The sequence below is a fragment of the Chiloscyllium plagiosum genome, chromosome 2 (genome assembly GCF_004010195.1).
Source record: "Chiloscyllium plagiosum isolate BGI_BamShark_2017 chromosome 2, ASM401019v2, whole genome shotgun sequence".
NCBI lineage: Eukaryota > Metazoa > Chordata > Chondrichthyes > Orectolobiformes > Hemiscylliidae > Chiloscyllium > Chiloscyllium plagiosum.
In genome coordinates, this window is record NC_057711.1 from 17,970,082 (window position 1) to 17,987,345 (window position 17,264).

General features: G+C 43.0%; 1 protein-coding gene across 1 annotated transcript in view; it reads right to left on the reverse strand.

The window, feature by feature from the left end:
* The window catches only part of vegfc (vascular endothelial growth factor c), a 218,656-nt gene that overhangs the window by 81,196 nt on the left and 120,196 nt on the right, over window positions 1–17,264 (reverse strand). The window contains exons 2-3 of the mRNA XM_043704843.1: window positions 16,900–17,107; window positions 1,064–1,254 (exon numbers count right to left, since the gene is read on the reverse strand). Of these exons, the coding sequence (XP_043560778.1) occupies window positions 1,064–1,254; window positions 16,900–17,107 (399 nt within the window). The remainder of the gene's footprint in view (window positions 1–1,063; window positions 1,255–16,899; window positions 17,108–17,264) is intronic.

The window sequence follows — 17,264 nt, forward strand, 5'->3', positions numbered from 1 at the left end:
CCATTCCCAATGAGTCACAAAAAGATGGGTTTCAGTCCCACTGCAGAGACCTGAGCATTGAATACTGCTCGACATTCCGCTGTTTTACCCAGGCAATGAAAACATTCTCGGATGCACTGTCCTTTCAATGAACTGTTAAACCAAGGCACTATTCGTGGATGCCAAGGATCTGAAGACACTACTTAGAGGAGGTTTATCCCAGTATTCAGGGAGAGTACGTAACTCTCATTCAGCATCACAAAAAACATGTATCTGGCCATTAGCTCTCAATGTTGTTTGATATAGAGACATAAGGTCATAGAGGTCTCTAGCATAGAAACAGACCCTTCAGCCTGACATGCCCATGCCACCAAGTTTTCACAATTAAATTAGTCTGGTTTACCAGCATTTGGCCCATATCTCTCCATACCTATCCCATCCATATAACTGTCTAAATGTTTCTTAAATGACAAAATTGTACTTACTTTCACCACTACTTCTGGTAGCCCCTTCCAGACACTCACCACCCTCTGTGAGAAAAAAATTGCCCCTCTGGACTCTTTTGTATCTCTTCGCTCTCACCTTGAACCTATGCCCTCTCGTTTTAGACTTCCCGAGCATGGGGAAAAGCTGTTGGCCATCTCCCTTATCTATGCCTCTCACAATGGCATAAAAAAAGCACATACAAACAACAAATATTCTCGATTACAACTGTGATTACACTTCACGGTTCTTTCACTGATTGAAATGCTTTGAGATGTATATCAGTTGTGAAAACTGCCATATAAATGCGAGATTCTTTTTATCCTCGTGTGGAATCCTGAACAGACTCTACCACCTAGAGTGAAGCATTCTCTTACAGAATGCATTATGTTATTGCTACCACAAAAGAATTGAGGGATATGGAGTGACACTGGAGTTGAGGGAAAGGATTGACCTTTCACAAATTATGGAGGAGACCGAAAGTGCAGTATGGCTTAATACTGCTCTGTTTTCTTACATTGGTTGGCCAATACCACACAGCAGCAATGAACATATTTGGACTAAGTTTGTAAAGTGAGCAACAAAAGTAATGCGTACTTACTGTCTTGCTGACATAAGAAGTGCTGGTGTTCATACATGTTATTCCCTCGCTGTTGCAGCAACCACCACATCTGTAGACAGACACGCAGGACGGTTTAAAGATGATGTTTGTTGCTGACCCAAACTCTTTCCCCACGTCCAAGGACACCTCCCTGGGCATGCACTGAGTCCTTTTCCACTCAGTATCAATACCTGATTGGGCAGATTCAAATATCACAGAACAATAATCAAAACCTACTTGGATAAGATGGATGAAATACAATAAAGTGCCTTCAAATAAATTGATCGTAATGACATTCAAGTTCCCATTTCTTTCCTTATTTGCAAATGGCCGACTTTCGCCCAGCCATTCACACCTCATCCAGTTAGGTTTTAGGCTCTTCATTTACCTGTTACCATCCTCTTGGCCTTTTGCATCATGGAAACTTTTGTCAGTTAATCTCTCCTGCTCTTTGCCCTATCAAAGGCCTTCCCTATGTTCTTCTCCACTCCTCCCTGCTCCCATTTGGTCAAAACCAAGAACATTGGTAACTTGCCCTGGTTCTGTCAGAAAGTCACAGACCTGAACTGAGAAGTTTATTTCTCTCCCTGGGCTGCCTAACTGGAGGAGTCAAAGGCAAAAGAGTTGTGGGGGTGAGATCATAAAAAGTACCTGAAGAGGGCATAGTTAGATTTTGGAAATATCAAAGGGTTGACAGCTATATGGAGTTGAAAAAAAGACATGTTGAGGCCTGGGGAAGGTCAGCCAAGCTCTTACAGTGTGGTGTAGCACACTTGGGGGGGGGGGATGAATGGCTCCACTTGCTTCCATTTCTTATATTCTTAGTGCCCTACTGTATACTGCCAGTATTTCCTACTGTGGTCACAGAACATTGCCTATTTACTTCAGAAGGTGATGGCCCAGTGGTATTATCATCAGGCTGCTGACTCAGGTAATGTTCCAGAGACCCGGGTTCAATTCCAGCCACGGCAGAGAGTGGAATTTGAAGCCAATAAAAATCTGGAATTAAGAGTCTAATGATGACCATGAGTCGAATGTTGGGGAAAAACCCATTTGGTGCAGTACTGTCCTTGAAGGAAGCTGCTGTCCTTACCTAGTCTGGACTACATTTGACTCCAGTCCCACAGCATATTGGTTGACTCTTAACTGCCCTCTGGGTAATCAGGCAATAAATGGTGGCTTGGCCAATGACACCCACTTCACGCAAATGAATTAAGAACCAAATGGCCTAGTTCCTCACATCTCAGTGGGAGAGAGGGTGGCAAACCGGTTTAGCTGACCAGAACACTTCAGTTGGCTGCTGGCAACAGGCCTTTATCACAGAATCGTTATAGCACAGGAGAAGGCCGTTCAAGTCCATGCTGCCTCTTCTGAGAGAAAGTCATGTTCTGCGCTGATATCTCCTCCCAACTTCATTGCAAGCTCCTCCTCTTTGGATATTTAGAGCATTAGAGGAAATAAACTCCTCTACTGTTATACACCTACACTTTTCTGGATGGTTAAATGTTCTGATCCCACACCTTTGGAAAAATGTACCAGGTATGGAATAATACCAACAAGCTGGTATGCGAGCTTACAGCGAATATTTATACCAACTACCTCTGTAACCTCACACTTTAAGTAAATTAAACTCCATCTGTCACTCCTCAGTCCATTAGCTCATCTGATCAAGATCCTGTCGAACTATGAGATACTATTTTTTTTCCACAGTGTTCCAAAACAATGCAACAGCTTATAAAACAGTTTTTAAAGAAACGATTAAAAAATAAGATTCAGCTTGAACAGATGTTCACAGGTTCTGAAATGACTAAAACCAGTCATTCAGATCTGTATGTCCTGTTTGATTGATGTCCTTCTGGAAAGTCCTTGCAGATTATCCAGCTTGGAAAAACAAGCAATAAAATCAGACACAGGAATATACAAAGCAACTGGATTTCAGGCAACTGGCAGCAAAGAAGGTTACCTCATAGTACACCGGAATCTTGAAAAAAGGGGCAATGGTTTGAGGAGTGGCAGATGGAGTATAGTTTAGATAAATGTGAGGTGCTGCATTTTGGAAAGGCGATTCAGGGCAGGACTTATACACTTAATAGTAAGGTCCTGGGGAGTGTTGCTGAACAAAGAGACCTTGGAGTGCAGGTCCATAGTTCCTTGTCAGTGCACTCTCAGGTAGATAAGATAGTGAAGAAGGCATTTGGCATCTTTTCCTTTCTTGGTCAGAGTATTAAGTACAGAAGTTGGGAGGTCATGTCGCAGCTGTAGAGGACATTGGTTAGGCCACTTTTGGAATATTGCATGCAATTCTGGTCTCCCTCCTATGATGTTGTGAAACTTGAAAGAGTTCAGAAAAGATTTACAAGGATGTTGCCAGGGTTGGAGTATTTGAGCTATAGGGAGAGGCTGAATAGGCTGGGGCTGTTTTCCCTGGAGCATCAGAAGCTGAGGGGTGACCTTATAGAGGTTTATAAAATCATGAGGGGCATAGTTAGATTTAATAGACAAGGTTGTTTCCTTGGGGTGCGAGAGTCCAGAACTAGAGGATGTAAGTTTAGGGTGAGAGGGGAAAGACTTAAAAGGCACCTAATGGGCAACTTTTTCACACAGACGGTAGTGTGTGCATGGAATGAGCTGCCAGAGGAAGTGGTGAAGGCTGGTACAATTGCAACATTTAAAAGATATTTGGATGGGTATATGAATAGGAAAGGTTTGGAGGGATATGGACCAAGTACTAGCAAAATGGGACTTGTTTCATTTAGGATATCTGGTCGGCATGGATAAGTTGGACTGAAGGGTCTGTTTCTGTGCTGTACATCTCTATGATTCTATGACTGAAACAGCCCCTGGGCAGTATAGAAGAAGGAAATAAATTCATAACAAGAAAGTTGGAAGGTTTACACTCTTCCTTTCTGTTTCTCTTTGCCCCTTGAGAAACAGCATCTAGTGATAAAGCAAATCGGGGAATTTGCTGAGAATTCAAGGACATCTACAAATTTTGCCAAATGCTGAGGATACAAATCATCAGTTAAGCAACCATAGTTTCAGCTTACAATCCAACAACGTCAAGGACTCTAAGGACTTTTTAAAACTAATTATTATTAATCTTCCTTCTTGTATTAGACACTGTCTCATTTTAAATTCATACCTGCATTGATGTGGGCATTAAATAAGGCAGTTCATGATTTTGCTCAAGCCTTGTCAGTAATAAGATTCCTGTTTTCTTCACTTAAGGGAACCCCCCCCAGTAATTGTTTCTTAATTATGAATACTGCAGTGTTTCAAACAAAGTGTGATCTATGATAAGAAGAATTATGCTTTGCAGCCAACTGTGGAGGATAAGATCAGGGAAGCTGGTTTAGCCCTCCTCATCTTGTTTTAACATATATTTTAAGCTGATTATTCTTCAACCCAGCATTTTATAAACAGGTTTCCTAACTCTAAAGTTACATGTCTATCCATTATGGTGCAGAGATGCAGAGTGGCAAGAGAAGTGGAGCAATGGATTGCTATTGTCAGGGCTTTGTCCCTAATAGCAACGTGCGTGTACCTCCACCATACAGACTGCAGCAGTTCAAGGTGGTTGTTTAGATTAGATTAGATTAGATTACTTTTTAGATTAGATTAGATTAGATTACTTACAGTGTGGAAACAGGCCCTTCGGCCCAACAAGTCCACACCGACCCGCCGAAGCGCAACCCACCCATACCCCTACCTTTACCCCTTTAACCTAACACTACGGGCAATTCAGCATGGCCAATTCACCTGACCCGCACATCTTTGGACTGTGGGAGGAAACCGGAGCACCCGGAGGAAACCCACGCAGACACGGGGAGAATGTGCAAACTCCACACAGTCAGTCGCCTGAGTCGGGAATTGAACCCGGGTCTACAGGCGCTGTGAGGCAGCAGTGCTAACCACTGGGCCACCGTGCCGCCCACACGGTTTACTATCACCTTCTCAGACCAATTAGAAAGGGACAGTAAATTCCAACATCCCTTGAATGAGCAAATAAATAATTATAATGGCAGAGGAATAGATCAATTTTACAGTAATGAGTTGTTACAATTTATTAATATACAGTTAAACTTTGATTTCCATTCTAGGATCATACTTTCAAGCATAAAATGGCCTCTTTCATGACTAATTAGGTACATCGGCTGGGACCTTTTTTCACTGGAGCGGAGGAGGTTGAGGGGTAATCTTATAGAGGTTTATAAAATAGTCTCCAACCTAGAGGAAGCATGTTGTGAAACTCTGAAAAGGTTCAGAAAAGATTTCTAAGGATGTTGCAGGATCCGAGCTATAGGGAGAGGCTGACAGGCTGGAGCTCCTTTCCTTGGAGTGTTGGAGGCTGAGGGGTGACCTTATACATCTAATCATGAGGGGCATGGATAGGGTAAAGAGCCAAGGTCTTTTTCCCAGGGTAGGGGAATCCAAAACCAATTGGCATAGGTTTAAAGTGAGAGGAGAAAGGTTTAAAAGGGACCTATGGGGCAATGTTTTCACTTAGAGGGTGATGCATGTATGGAATGAGCTGCCAGAAGAAGTGGTGGAGGCTGGTACAATTACAACATTTAAAAGGCATCTGAATGGGTATATGCATAGGAAGGATTTAGAGGGATATGAGCCAAATGCTGGCAAATGGGACTAGATTTATTTAGATGTGCTTGGCATGAACGAGTGGGACCGAAGGTTCCGATCCAGTGCTGTAGAGCTCCAATGAGGAGCATAGATGAGGTGAATAGCAAAAATCTTTCCCTAGGGTTGGGGAGTTCAAAACTAGAGAGGATCATTTTAAGGTGAGAGGAGAAAGATTTAAAAAAGAAGTGGTGGAGGCTGGTACAATTACAACATTTAAAAGGCATCTGAATGGGTATATGCATAGGAAGGATTTAGAGGGATATGAGCCAAATGCTGGCAAATGGGACTAGATTTATTTAGGAGATGTGCTCGGCATGAACGTGTGGGACCGAAGGTTCCGATCCAGTGCTGTAAAGCTCCAATGAGGAGCATAGATGAGGTGAATAGCAAAAGTCTTTCCCTATGGTTGGGGAGTTCAAAACTAGAGAGGATCATTTTAAGGTGAGAGGAGAAATATTTAAAAGGGACTTGATGGGCAACCTTTTCACACAGAGGGTGGTGCATATGTGGAATGAACTGCCAGAGGAAGCAGTAGATTCAGATACAGTTACAACATTTAAAAGACATTTGGATTAATTAGTGAATAGGAAAGGTTTGTAGGGATGTGAGCTGAACACTGGTAAATGGGAAAAGTTGAATTTGGGAAAATTGGTTGACATGGGTGAGTTGGACTGAAGGATCTGTTTCTATGCTGTATCACTCTATGACTGTAAATATTATAGCGATTGATGAGATTTGTAGCTCAGGTTAATAAGTATGTAAGTTAGCTCGCTGAGCTTGAAGGTTTGTTTTCAAACATTCTCACTGATGATGTTATCTAGTATGGTGACAAAACATCTGAAAACAAACCTTCAAGTTCAGCGGGCGAACTTACAGACATTTCTAAGTATTATACCACAAAATGTAATATATTGCAAATATTATGAAGTATTAATATACAGTTAAACATTGGTTTCTTTTCTGGAATCATACCTTCAGGTGACAAAATGACATACTTCAGTCAATGCTTTTTTCCTGGGCACTTTGTGAATGAATAAATGATCAAACCTCTAAAGACCACATTTTGTCTCACATTCCACATAGTGCACAGAAAGGAATCTTGTGCTTATGTCCTCCCTCTGCTTTTCCAGTCGGGTGGTGAACTGCAAGTACCTAATGTTGATTTGGTTTTCATGCTTTTGCTTGGCATCCAACATCCTGTTTGTATTGGCAGCTTAAACACAGTCAAGTTCAGTCTCTTACTGCCAGGATAAACTTGACAAATTCAACACTGTGAATTGATGCACATCCTAAATAAACCCACTAACTAAACAATGGGCTTCACTTCAGAATCCGTTTCAGAGGAAGTTCTGTTTATATTGTAGCTCCGATTCTGGTCAGCATTTCACACAGCAACTGCATCCAATTGGTAGAATCAGGAGAAAGTTAGGGTTCCTGATGAAGAACTCATGCTCGAAACATCGACTCTCCTGCTCCTCGGATGCCACCTGACCGGCTGTGCTTTTCCAGCACTACACTTTTTGACAATTGGTAGGATCGCCCAATCATGAAATGTTCCAACATCGAACGAGACCATCATGCCAAGAAATAAAAATCAAGTCGAATCCCGTTTTTCAGATGTTAGTCTGTAGCCTCACACGTTATGATATGTCAGGGACATATGCACATACATTGTAATTATCTTGACCATTTCTTCCTCTCTTATCCTCTCAGGCAGAGAGCAAGTAACTACCAGCTGAGGGCAAAAGCATTCCCCCTCAGATCCCCAATAAACCTCTAATTTTGTGCCCTACATCTATGCCCCTTGTTAGGGATGCCTACATGGAGGAGAATAGGAACTCACCACTCACTCTATCAAATAATTTATATGTTTTAACTTATTCTCCCTCAGCCTCCCATTTTGGCTTATACATGTAACCCATTTTGTCTTCAAAATAAAGTCTGTAAAACAAAATTTATAAGCCTAAGCTGTGTCCCTGAAGCAGTTTCTAATTAGTTTTCTATAAAGCAGCTCTTTTTACTTAAATTTCAAAATGACCATTTCCTCGTGGAAAGTATTGGTACAGCACGGAGATGAAAATTGAATCAGGTAGGGAATTTTGATGGCAGCATTGTTTATCCATTACATGTGTTTCCTAATATTCCTTTCTGTTGAAAAGAACAGCTTATATTGCCATGTAGCAGGGAGACATTGCAGTTCCATACTTCCACCATTAGAACAGTGTAATGACTTGGTTGGCTGGAGCACCTAATAAGGAATGGTTAATCCTCTGTCTGGGTAGAAGGTTTATGGAATTCCTAATGATTCATCTCAGGTCAGAACTGGAGAGAAAGCTTCTGTGGGAAAGTTTCCAAACATCAGCCTTATCTGCTTTGTCACAGTACAAACATAAATACTGATAAGCCTGGCCAGTTGTTTCACCTATCGTTGCCCATCACAGGCATATAATTTCCTCTTGAGTAACTGCCTCCACTAATCCACTCCGCAAACCATCCAGGTATTCACTCTTCATAGCGTGACCAGCTCCATCTCACGAACTACAGGCTCAGTCTGCCTTCAATGAAGGCATGACATGAATATCTTATTTAGGTCACAAGGGGGCATGTTTGTTATATCCAGCTTCATGCTGTACCTCGATATAGGGAAGTGCAGATCGTCTGCAACGTAAAGCAAGATGCCCAGGCCTTTTGTAACTGGCACCATTGAGCCTTATCTAATAGACTCAGACATGAACAAGATTTTCCCCAGAGGCTCTCCCACTTATCTACTGTTACTTGGAAAATAGGGGCATGAGTAAGCTATTTGACTCTTTGAGTGTGTTCCACAATTCATCATGATCATGGTTTTAGAGATATAAATTCATCGAGATGTACAATACGTTCCAACTCATCCATGCAAACCAGATATCCTAAATTAATCCAGTCCCATTTGGCAGCACTTGGCCCATATCATTCTCAACCCTTCCTATTTGTATACCCATCCAGATGCCTTTAAAATACTGTAAGTGTACTAGCCTCTACCACCTCCTCTGGCAGCTTATTCCATACACACACATCTCTTTGCATGAAAAAGCTGCCCTTCAGGTCCCTTTTAAATCTTTCCCCTCTCACCTTAAACCTATGCCATCTGGCTTTCGACTCCCCTAACCTGGGAAAAAGACATTGGCTGTTCACCCTATCCATGCCCCTCATGATTTTATAAACTTGCATATGGTCACCCTTCAATCTCTGGTGGTCCAGGGAAAATAGCTTCAGCCTATTCAGCCCCTCCCTGTAGATCAAACTCTCCAGTCCCAGCAACATCCTTGTAAATCTTTTCTGCATCCTTTCAAGTTAAACAACATCTTTTCTACAACAGCATCATCCAACTCATACCCTGTCCCCACTTTCTCCCCGTAACCTTTGATCTTTTCAGCCCTAAAAACAACATCTTAATCCTTCTTGAAAATATTCAATATTTTGGCCTCAACTGCTCTCCGGGGCAGAGAATTCCTCAAGCTCACCACACTCTGGGTGAAGACATTTCTTCACATCACAGTCTGAAATAGCCTACGGGCTGGGACTTCCGGTTCTGGACTTCCCCAACATTGGGACCATCCTTCCTGTGTTTACCCAGTCTAGTACTGCTAGAGGTTTATGGGTTTTGATGAGATCCTTTTGAATTGCAGTCAATATAATCCTAATCCATCCAGTCTCACTTCATATATCAGTCGTGCTACTCAGGTGGGAGAGATACTAAAATCTCAGAAAATCTGTAGAAGAGCAGTTACTACTGTATTTTTCCGGTTGCACAGTCTGGTACTTTGTGGTATCTGCTACTTCTACGAGATAAAGGCAGTTTGAGGCAGTTTCTACCAGTTCTCCTTTGTCTTTACCTTTGCTTGGGCCTCTCTAGCTATTAGGGATAAAGGATACACCACTACACAACAGAAGAGGCACAGCTCTTCGACAACAGGACATCATAGCAATAAGTATAATTGCATTTGGCCAGGGAAAATGAATAGAATAGAAAATGCTGGAGAAACTCAGCAGGTCTGGCAGCACTGTAGAAAGAAAGAAAAAGTTAATGTTTTGATTCCAAAACATCATCTCCAAGCCAGTGCCATACATAGATATTGGTTAGCTCATTTAGCCAAAAATCTCAGGAAGACAGAACCTTCCAAACACCTCTTGGAAGACTCTGCATAGGCAATTGTCTGAATTTTATGTCTCTTTTCTTGCTCATCAAAATGCTTCTTAAATGTTTCAAGGGTTATCGCCACAACTATCTCCATAAGCAATGAGTTCCAGATACCAATCACTCTCTGGGTGAAATAAAATTCTTCCTGAAATCCCCTCTAAACTCCACTCCTTATCTTAAAGTTGTACCCTCTTGTCATTGACTATTCTACCAAGGAAAAAGGTTTCCCCCATCATCCCTAATGATATTCCTCATCACTTTGCACACCTCAATCAGGTTTCCTCCCAAAGCCTTCTCTGCTCTAAGCAAGACAACCAGAGCCTATCTTAGCTCTCTCGTAGCTGAATTGCTTCAGCCCAAGCAACACAGAATCATAGAATCCCTGCAACATGGAAGCAGGCCATTCCACACATTAGGTCCATACCAACCTTCCTCAGAGCTTCCCACCCTGACCCACACCCACTCCCCTACCCTATCCCTGTATTTCCCATGGCTAATCCACCTAGGCTGAAAATGTGTTGCTGAAAAAGCGCAGCAGGTCAGGAAGAAGGGCTTGTGCCCGAAACGTCGATTCTCCTGTTCCTTGGATGCTGCCTGACCTGCTGCGCTTTTCCAGGAACAAATTTTCAGCTCTGATCTCCAGCATCTGCAGCCCTCACTTTCTCCTCGAAGATTTTAATCCACCTAGGCGTCTAGTGAATCCCCTCTTACCAGTGCATCAGTGTACAAAGTTAAAAATTACACAACACCAGTTTATAGTCCAACAGGTTTATTTGAAAGCACTAGCTTTTGCAGTGCTGCTCCTTCACCAGGTGATCAGCGCTCCAAAAACTAGTGCTTCCAAATAAACCTGTTGGTCTATAACCTGGTGTTGCATAATTTTTAACTTTGTCCACCCCAGTCCAATACCGGCTCCTCCACATTATTAGTGCAATCATATCTTTCTTATTGTGTGGTGATCAGAACTGCATAGTACTTCAGTACCTAATTACTGCTATATACAGCTCAATCATAATCTTTTTGTTCTTGTATTCAACGTCTTGACTAATAAGGGCATGTATCTCATGTGCTTTTGTAGCCACTTCATCTAAATGTCCTGCTGCCTGCAAGGATCGAGGGCTATGCATACCAAAGTCTTCAAATTTTGAGCGAAGATTTGTAGCTCGGGTGCTCGTTGTTGTGGTTCTGTTCGCCGAGCTGGAAGTTTTTGTTGCAAACGTTTCGTCCCCTGGCTAGGCGACATCATCAGTGCTTGGGAGCCTCCTGCGAAGCGCTTCTTTGATGTTTCCTCCGGTGTTTATAGTGGTCTGTCCCTGCCGCTTCCGGTTGTCAGTTTCAGCTGTCCGCTGTAGTGGTTGGTATATTGGGTCCAGGTCGATGTGTTTGTTGATGGAGTTTGTGGATGAATGCCCTGGCTGTTCTCTGTCTGGCTTGCCCTATGACAGTAGTGTTGTCCCAGTCAAATTCATGTTGCTTGTTGTCTGCGTGTGTGGCTACTAAGGATAGCTGGTCGTGTCGTTTCGTGGCTAGTTGATGTTCATGTATGCGGATTGTTAGCTGTCTTCCTGTTTGTCCTTTTTAGTGTTTTGTGCAGTCCTTGCATGGTATTTTGTACACTACATTCATTTTGCTCATGTTGGGTATCGGGTCCTTCGTTCTGGTGAGTTGTTGTCTGAGTGTGGCTGTTGGTTTGTGTGCCGTTATGAGTCCTATACCAAAGTCTCTCTGATTATCCCAGGGCCCAACCATTCAACATGTACTCCCTTGCCTTGATAGCACCTTTCAGATTAAATTCCATTTGCCACTGGTCAGCCCCACTGACCAGACTGTCTATATTGTCCTGTAGGCTAAGGCTTTCTTCCTCACTATTTACCACAACATCAACTTTTGCAACATCTATGAACTTACTGACCATACCTCTACACATCATGTTGAGATCATTAATGTACACAACTAACAGCAAGGAATTCAGCACTGAACTCAGCGGTACACCAATAATCTCAGGCTTCCAGTCACAAAATCATGCTTTGACCATTACTCTCTGCTTTCTGCCACTAAGCCAATTTTGGATCCAGTTTGTCAAATTGCCCTGCATCTCATTGGCATCTTAACCAGCTTGCCACGCGACACCTTGTCAAAAGCCTGACAGAAGTCCAAAACAAAAGTTCCAAAACAATGCAACAGTATATAAAACAGCTCTCGGGAGTGTTGCTGAACAAAGAGACCTTGGAGTGCAGGTTCACAGATCCTTGGAAATGGAGTCACAGGTAGATAGGATAGTGAAGAAGGTGTTTGGTATGCTTTCCTTTATTGGTCAAAGTATTGATTATAGAAGTTGGGAGGTCATGTTGCAGTTGTACAGGACATTGGTTAGGTCACTGTTGGAATATTCCGTGCAATTCCAATCTCCTTCCTAGCGGAAAGATGTTGTGAAACTTGAAAGGGTTCAGAAAAGATTTACAAGGATGTTGCCAGAGTTGGACGATTTGAGCTATAGGGAGAGGCTGAACAGGCTAGGGCTGTTTTCCCTGGAGTGTTGGAGGCTGAGAGTGACCTTATAGAGGTTTACAAAATGAGGGGCATGGATAGGATAAATAGACAAAGTCTTTTCCCTGGGGTGGGGGAGTCCAGAACTAGAGGGCATAGGTTTAGGGTGAGAGGGGAAAGATAGAAAAGAGACCCAAGGGGCAACTTTTTCATGCAGAGGGTGGTACCTGTATGGAATGAGCTGCCAGAGGGTGTGGTGGGGGCTAGTACAATTGCAAACTTTAAAAGGCATCTGGATGGGCATACGAATAGGAAGGGTTTGGAGGGATATGGGCCAGGTGCTGGCAGGTGGGACTAGATTGCATTGGGATATCTGGGCGAGTTGGACCAAAGGGTCTGTTTCTGTGATGTACATCTTTATGACTCTATTAGTCACTCCAAGTGGAGACTAATTCTCTCCTTCAGAATTTTATCTATCAGTTTCCCTACCACTGATGTGAGACTCACTGCTCTGTAACTCCCTGGTTTACCATGACCATGCTTCTTGAAAAGTAGAACCACATGATGTGGCCAGAGAGAAAGTAAAAATCTGAGTCAGAGCCCCTGTAATGTCCTCCCTCATCTCCCACAGCAGCCTGGGATAAAACCTGGAGATTTGATTGCTTTTAAGCATCTGAAAACTCCAATACGTTTCCGCTCTCTATGCCAATCTGTTCAAGAACCTTCCTGTCACTCTCCCCAAATCCTGAACCTACACTCCCTTCTTTCAAGTGAAGACAGAAGTGAAATATTTATTTCACACCATGCCAATGCCCCTGCTCCACACACACAGATCGTCCCCTTGATCCCAAATGAACCGTACTTATTCCCTGGTCATCTTCTTCCCCTAAATATACTTATGGAATATAGAGTCATAGAGATGTACAGCATGGAAACAGACCATTCGGTCCAACCCGTCCATGCCGACCAGATATCCCAACCCCAATCTAGTCCCACCTGCCAGCACCTGGCCCATATCCCTCCATACCCATCCAATGCCTCTTAAATGTTGCAATTGTACCAGCCTCCACCACATCCTCTGGCAGCTCATTCCATATCCGTACACCCTCTGTGTGAAAAAGTTGCCCCTTAGGTCTCTTTTATATCTTTCCCCTCTCACCCTAAACCTATGCCCTCTAGTTCTGGACTCCCCCACCCCAGGGAAACGACTTTGTCTATTTATCCTATCCACCCCCCTCATAATTTTGTAAACCTCCATAAGGTCACCGCTCAGCCTCCGACGCTCCAGGGAAAACAGCCCCAGCCTGTTCAGCCTCTCCCTATAGCTCAGATCCCCCAACCCTGGCAACATCCTTGTAAATCTTTCCTGAACCCTTTCAAGTTTCACAACATATGTTGGGCTTTTCACTAATTTTACCTGCAGTTTTTTTTTTCATATTCTTTCTTTGCTTTTTTAATTGCTTTTTTGAGATCACCGTTTGCACTTTCTATACTCCACGAGGACCTCTGTTGATTTGTTCCCTTTCTATCTGCTGAAATTCTCTTTTCATTTCTATCCAGTCCTGAAGATTCCTAAAAATCCAGGGTTCTCTGGGCTTGCTGCTACTACGTTTCACACGAAAAGGAACATGTTGGGTCCATACTCTACCCATTTTTGAAAACCTCTCACTGTTCTGCAGTAGATTTTCCCACAGGCAGCTGTTCCCAGTTTACTTTGGCTGGATTCTGCCTCATTTTAATAAAATCTGCCTTGCCCCCATTGAAAACCCTTTACTGCAGACCATCTTTCTCCTTTTCCATGGAGAAAACGAATAATCTACTGGGAATTTCAAATGAGCTTTGAAGTAGCCTCCCCCCTAGAGCAGGTGTAAGTGAGGACTGCAGATGCTGAAGATCAGAGTCAAGATTAGAGTGGTGCTGGAAACACACAGCAGGTCAGGCAGCATCTGAGGAGCAGGAAAATCGGCGTTTCGGGCAAAAGCCCTTCATCAGGAATGATTCCTGATGAAGGGCTTTTGCCCGAAACGTAGATTTTCCTGCTCCTCGGATGCTGCCTCACCTGCTGTACATTTTCAACACCGCTCTGATCTTGTCCCTCACAGAGCCTGTTGGGCGGCCTGAAAATTGCCACTTCCCAATTGAACAGATTGGACTCGTTCACCAGTATGATTCTGAAACCTTCCATCGGGTCTGGAGAAAACTTAAATTGCACTCTGTTGTGGTCACTATATCTAAAATGCTCCCTGACTGCTACCGTGATCACCTATCCAGCTTTGTTCCCCAAAATAGTACTGAGTCATCCCTTGCTTTGACCATCTATATGTTGAGATTGTGACAACACTATAGCTTTAAGAGGTAATTTTGTCCTTTTTTTTGTAAAGAGAGGTTTTAAGGCAATGGTCGAGGAGAAAGTGAGGTCTGCAGATGCTGGAGATCAAAGTTGAAACTTTATTGCTGGAACAGCACAGCAGGTCAGGCAGCATCCAGGGAACAGGAGATTCGACGTTTCGGGCACAGGCCCTTCTTCAGGAATGAGCAGAGAGTGTTCAGCAGGAGAAGATAAAAGGTAGGGAGGAGGGACTTGGAGGAGGGGAGTTGGAAATGTGATAGGTGGAAAGAGGTCAAGGTGAGGGTGATAGGTCGGAGTAGGATGGAGGCGGAGAGGTCAAGAAGGAGACTGCAGGCCTTCCTGACCTGCAGTCTCCTTCTTGACCTCTCCGCCTCCATCCTACTCCGACCTATCACCCTCACCTTGACCTCTTTCCACCTATCACATTTCCAACTCCCCTCCTCCAAGTCCCTCCTCCCTACCTTTTATCTTCTCCTGCTGAACACTCTCTGCTCATTCCTGAAGAAGGGCCTGTGCCCGAAACGTCGAATCTCCTGTTCCCTGGATGCTGCCTGACCTGCTGTGCTGTTCCAGCAATAAAGTTTCAACTTTAAGGCAATGGTAGTGAGCAGTCTGCCAGATCCACTGGAGTAAACAACTTAATTGGAACAACAGAAGCAGCCTGAGTAGATGTGGTCAAGCTCCCACAGAACTATGTTTTTCCGTTTAGCTTTTTAGTTCTTTTCAGTAGCATCAGATGTTGCTGGGATCTCAGCAGGGTTGGAAGCTGCAGAAAATCTTTCCTGGCTGCTACACTCAGAATTTTCTCTTGACTATTTTTTTGCCTCCTGGGCTACTGGAGTTGCATGTGAAACCATCTATTTTCTGAGTTTGCCTTTTGCCGAGGGTGTGTTTATGGGATGGTACTTTATTAGTGACAGTTACTCTATCTATTTTTCTATTATGTTTTCCAATAGAGTTGTTATTCTTTTGTTGTATTTTAACTATAGTGGATGAATAAAGTGCATTTTGTTTTAAATCTGTTGTTTAACCAATCAACTTGCATCTGGAATGCAACATTTGTCATTAAAATAAGAAAAAGTTAGGGTCTAAACTATCTTCAGAATATTTTGATAGAGTTTGATCTGCTCCATAACAATGTAAAATTATTTTTCAATAAATCTATTCTCTCGAAACCCCGTACACTCTGACTATCCCAATTAATGTTGTAGAAGTTAAAATTCCCTAATTTCCTCTCAATGAATTGCCTACATATGTACTTCTCTATTGTTGCTGACTTGTTTGGCTCTACAATACACTCCCTGAAATGTGACTCCCCCTTTTTATTCCTGAGCACTACTCACAAAGCTTCACTTGACTATCTTTCCAATACAAAATCCCTCCTTACAGTAGTAACTGACTCCTTAATTAAAAATGCAACATGACCTCTTCTTCTACACCTCCTTTGTTTCGTCTCAGACTGTGAGAGCTCTTAAAGCAATACATATGCATGGGCACCTGGGTTTGCTTCTAGCTTTGGGTGACTGTCTGTATGAAGATTGCACATTCTCCCCATGTCTGAATGGATTTTCTTTGGGTATTCTGGTATCCTCCCACAGTCCAAAGATGTGCAACTGAGGTGGATTGACCAGACTAAATTGGCCATAGTGTGCAGGGATGTGCAGGCTGGGTGGATTAGCCCTGGGAAATGCAGGGTTACAGGGCTGAGGTGAGGGAGGGGATGGGTCTGGGTGGGATGTCAATGGAGGGGCAGTGTGGACTTGATGGGCCAAATGGCTTGTTTCTGTGCTGTAGGGATCCTATGATCTATGATAGTCCTTCGAAAATCCCAAAGTAAAACTGCATGACCAGTGACCTAGATGCATGAGGCACATTCAAAATGGAATAGATACTTTCAGGGGCAGTCAACATACCCTTTCAATCACACCTTATTGAACTGTATTTATCTACCAGTGGTGTTGTTAGATGTGTCTAAACTCTCTTTCAGAAGTTAAAAAATTTTGATAATTAGCTGAAAATTATTTTCAGTTAAAACAGTAGATGGTTGTAGATTGCACATTGAGGACATGACAAAATACAACCTAGGTTAATAATTGAAATGCAGCTTACAATGACAAATATTTCGGTCGAAAGTTTGGAATGATGCTGAAGGAAACTTTCAGCTTCAAGACAGAGACTCACTTTTTAGAATTTCAGGGTTATAATATGTTGCTGCAAATGTTACTGGTTCCTCCGTGACTGTTCCAAAGCCAGTTTCTCTGTAGTATGGTCGGCCTTTCATCAGCTGGCATTTTAACATTTTCCAGTGCTCTGGGTAAAATATCGTCATGAGTTCATCCACACTGGATACAGACCGCAACTGATGTTCCAGTTCACTGCTCATATGACCCTGACAAAGAACACAAAAGAGTGTGAGTCAAACAGCACACAGGCAGAAATACAGATGCAGAAATGCTTGAAATTAAGGCAGCAGAATGACCTGGCGCATACATTTACAAATATTTGACCGCGATAGAGGCTATCCTGTCACTAGGTAAATAGTCTAA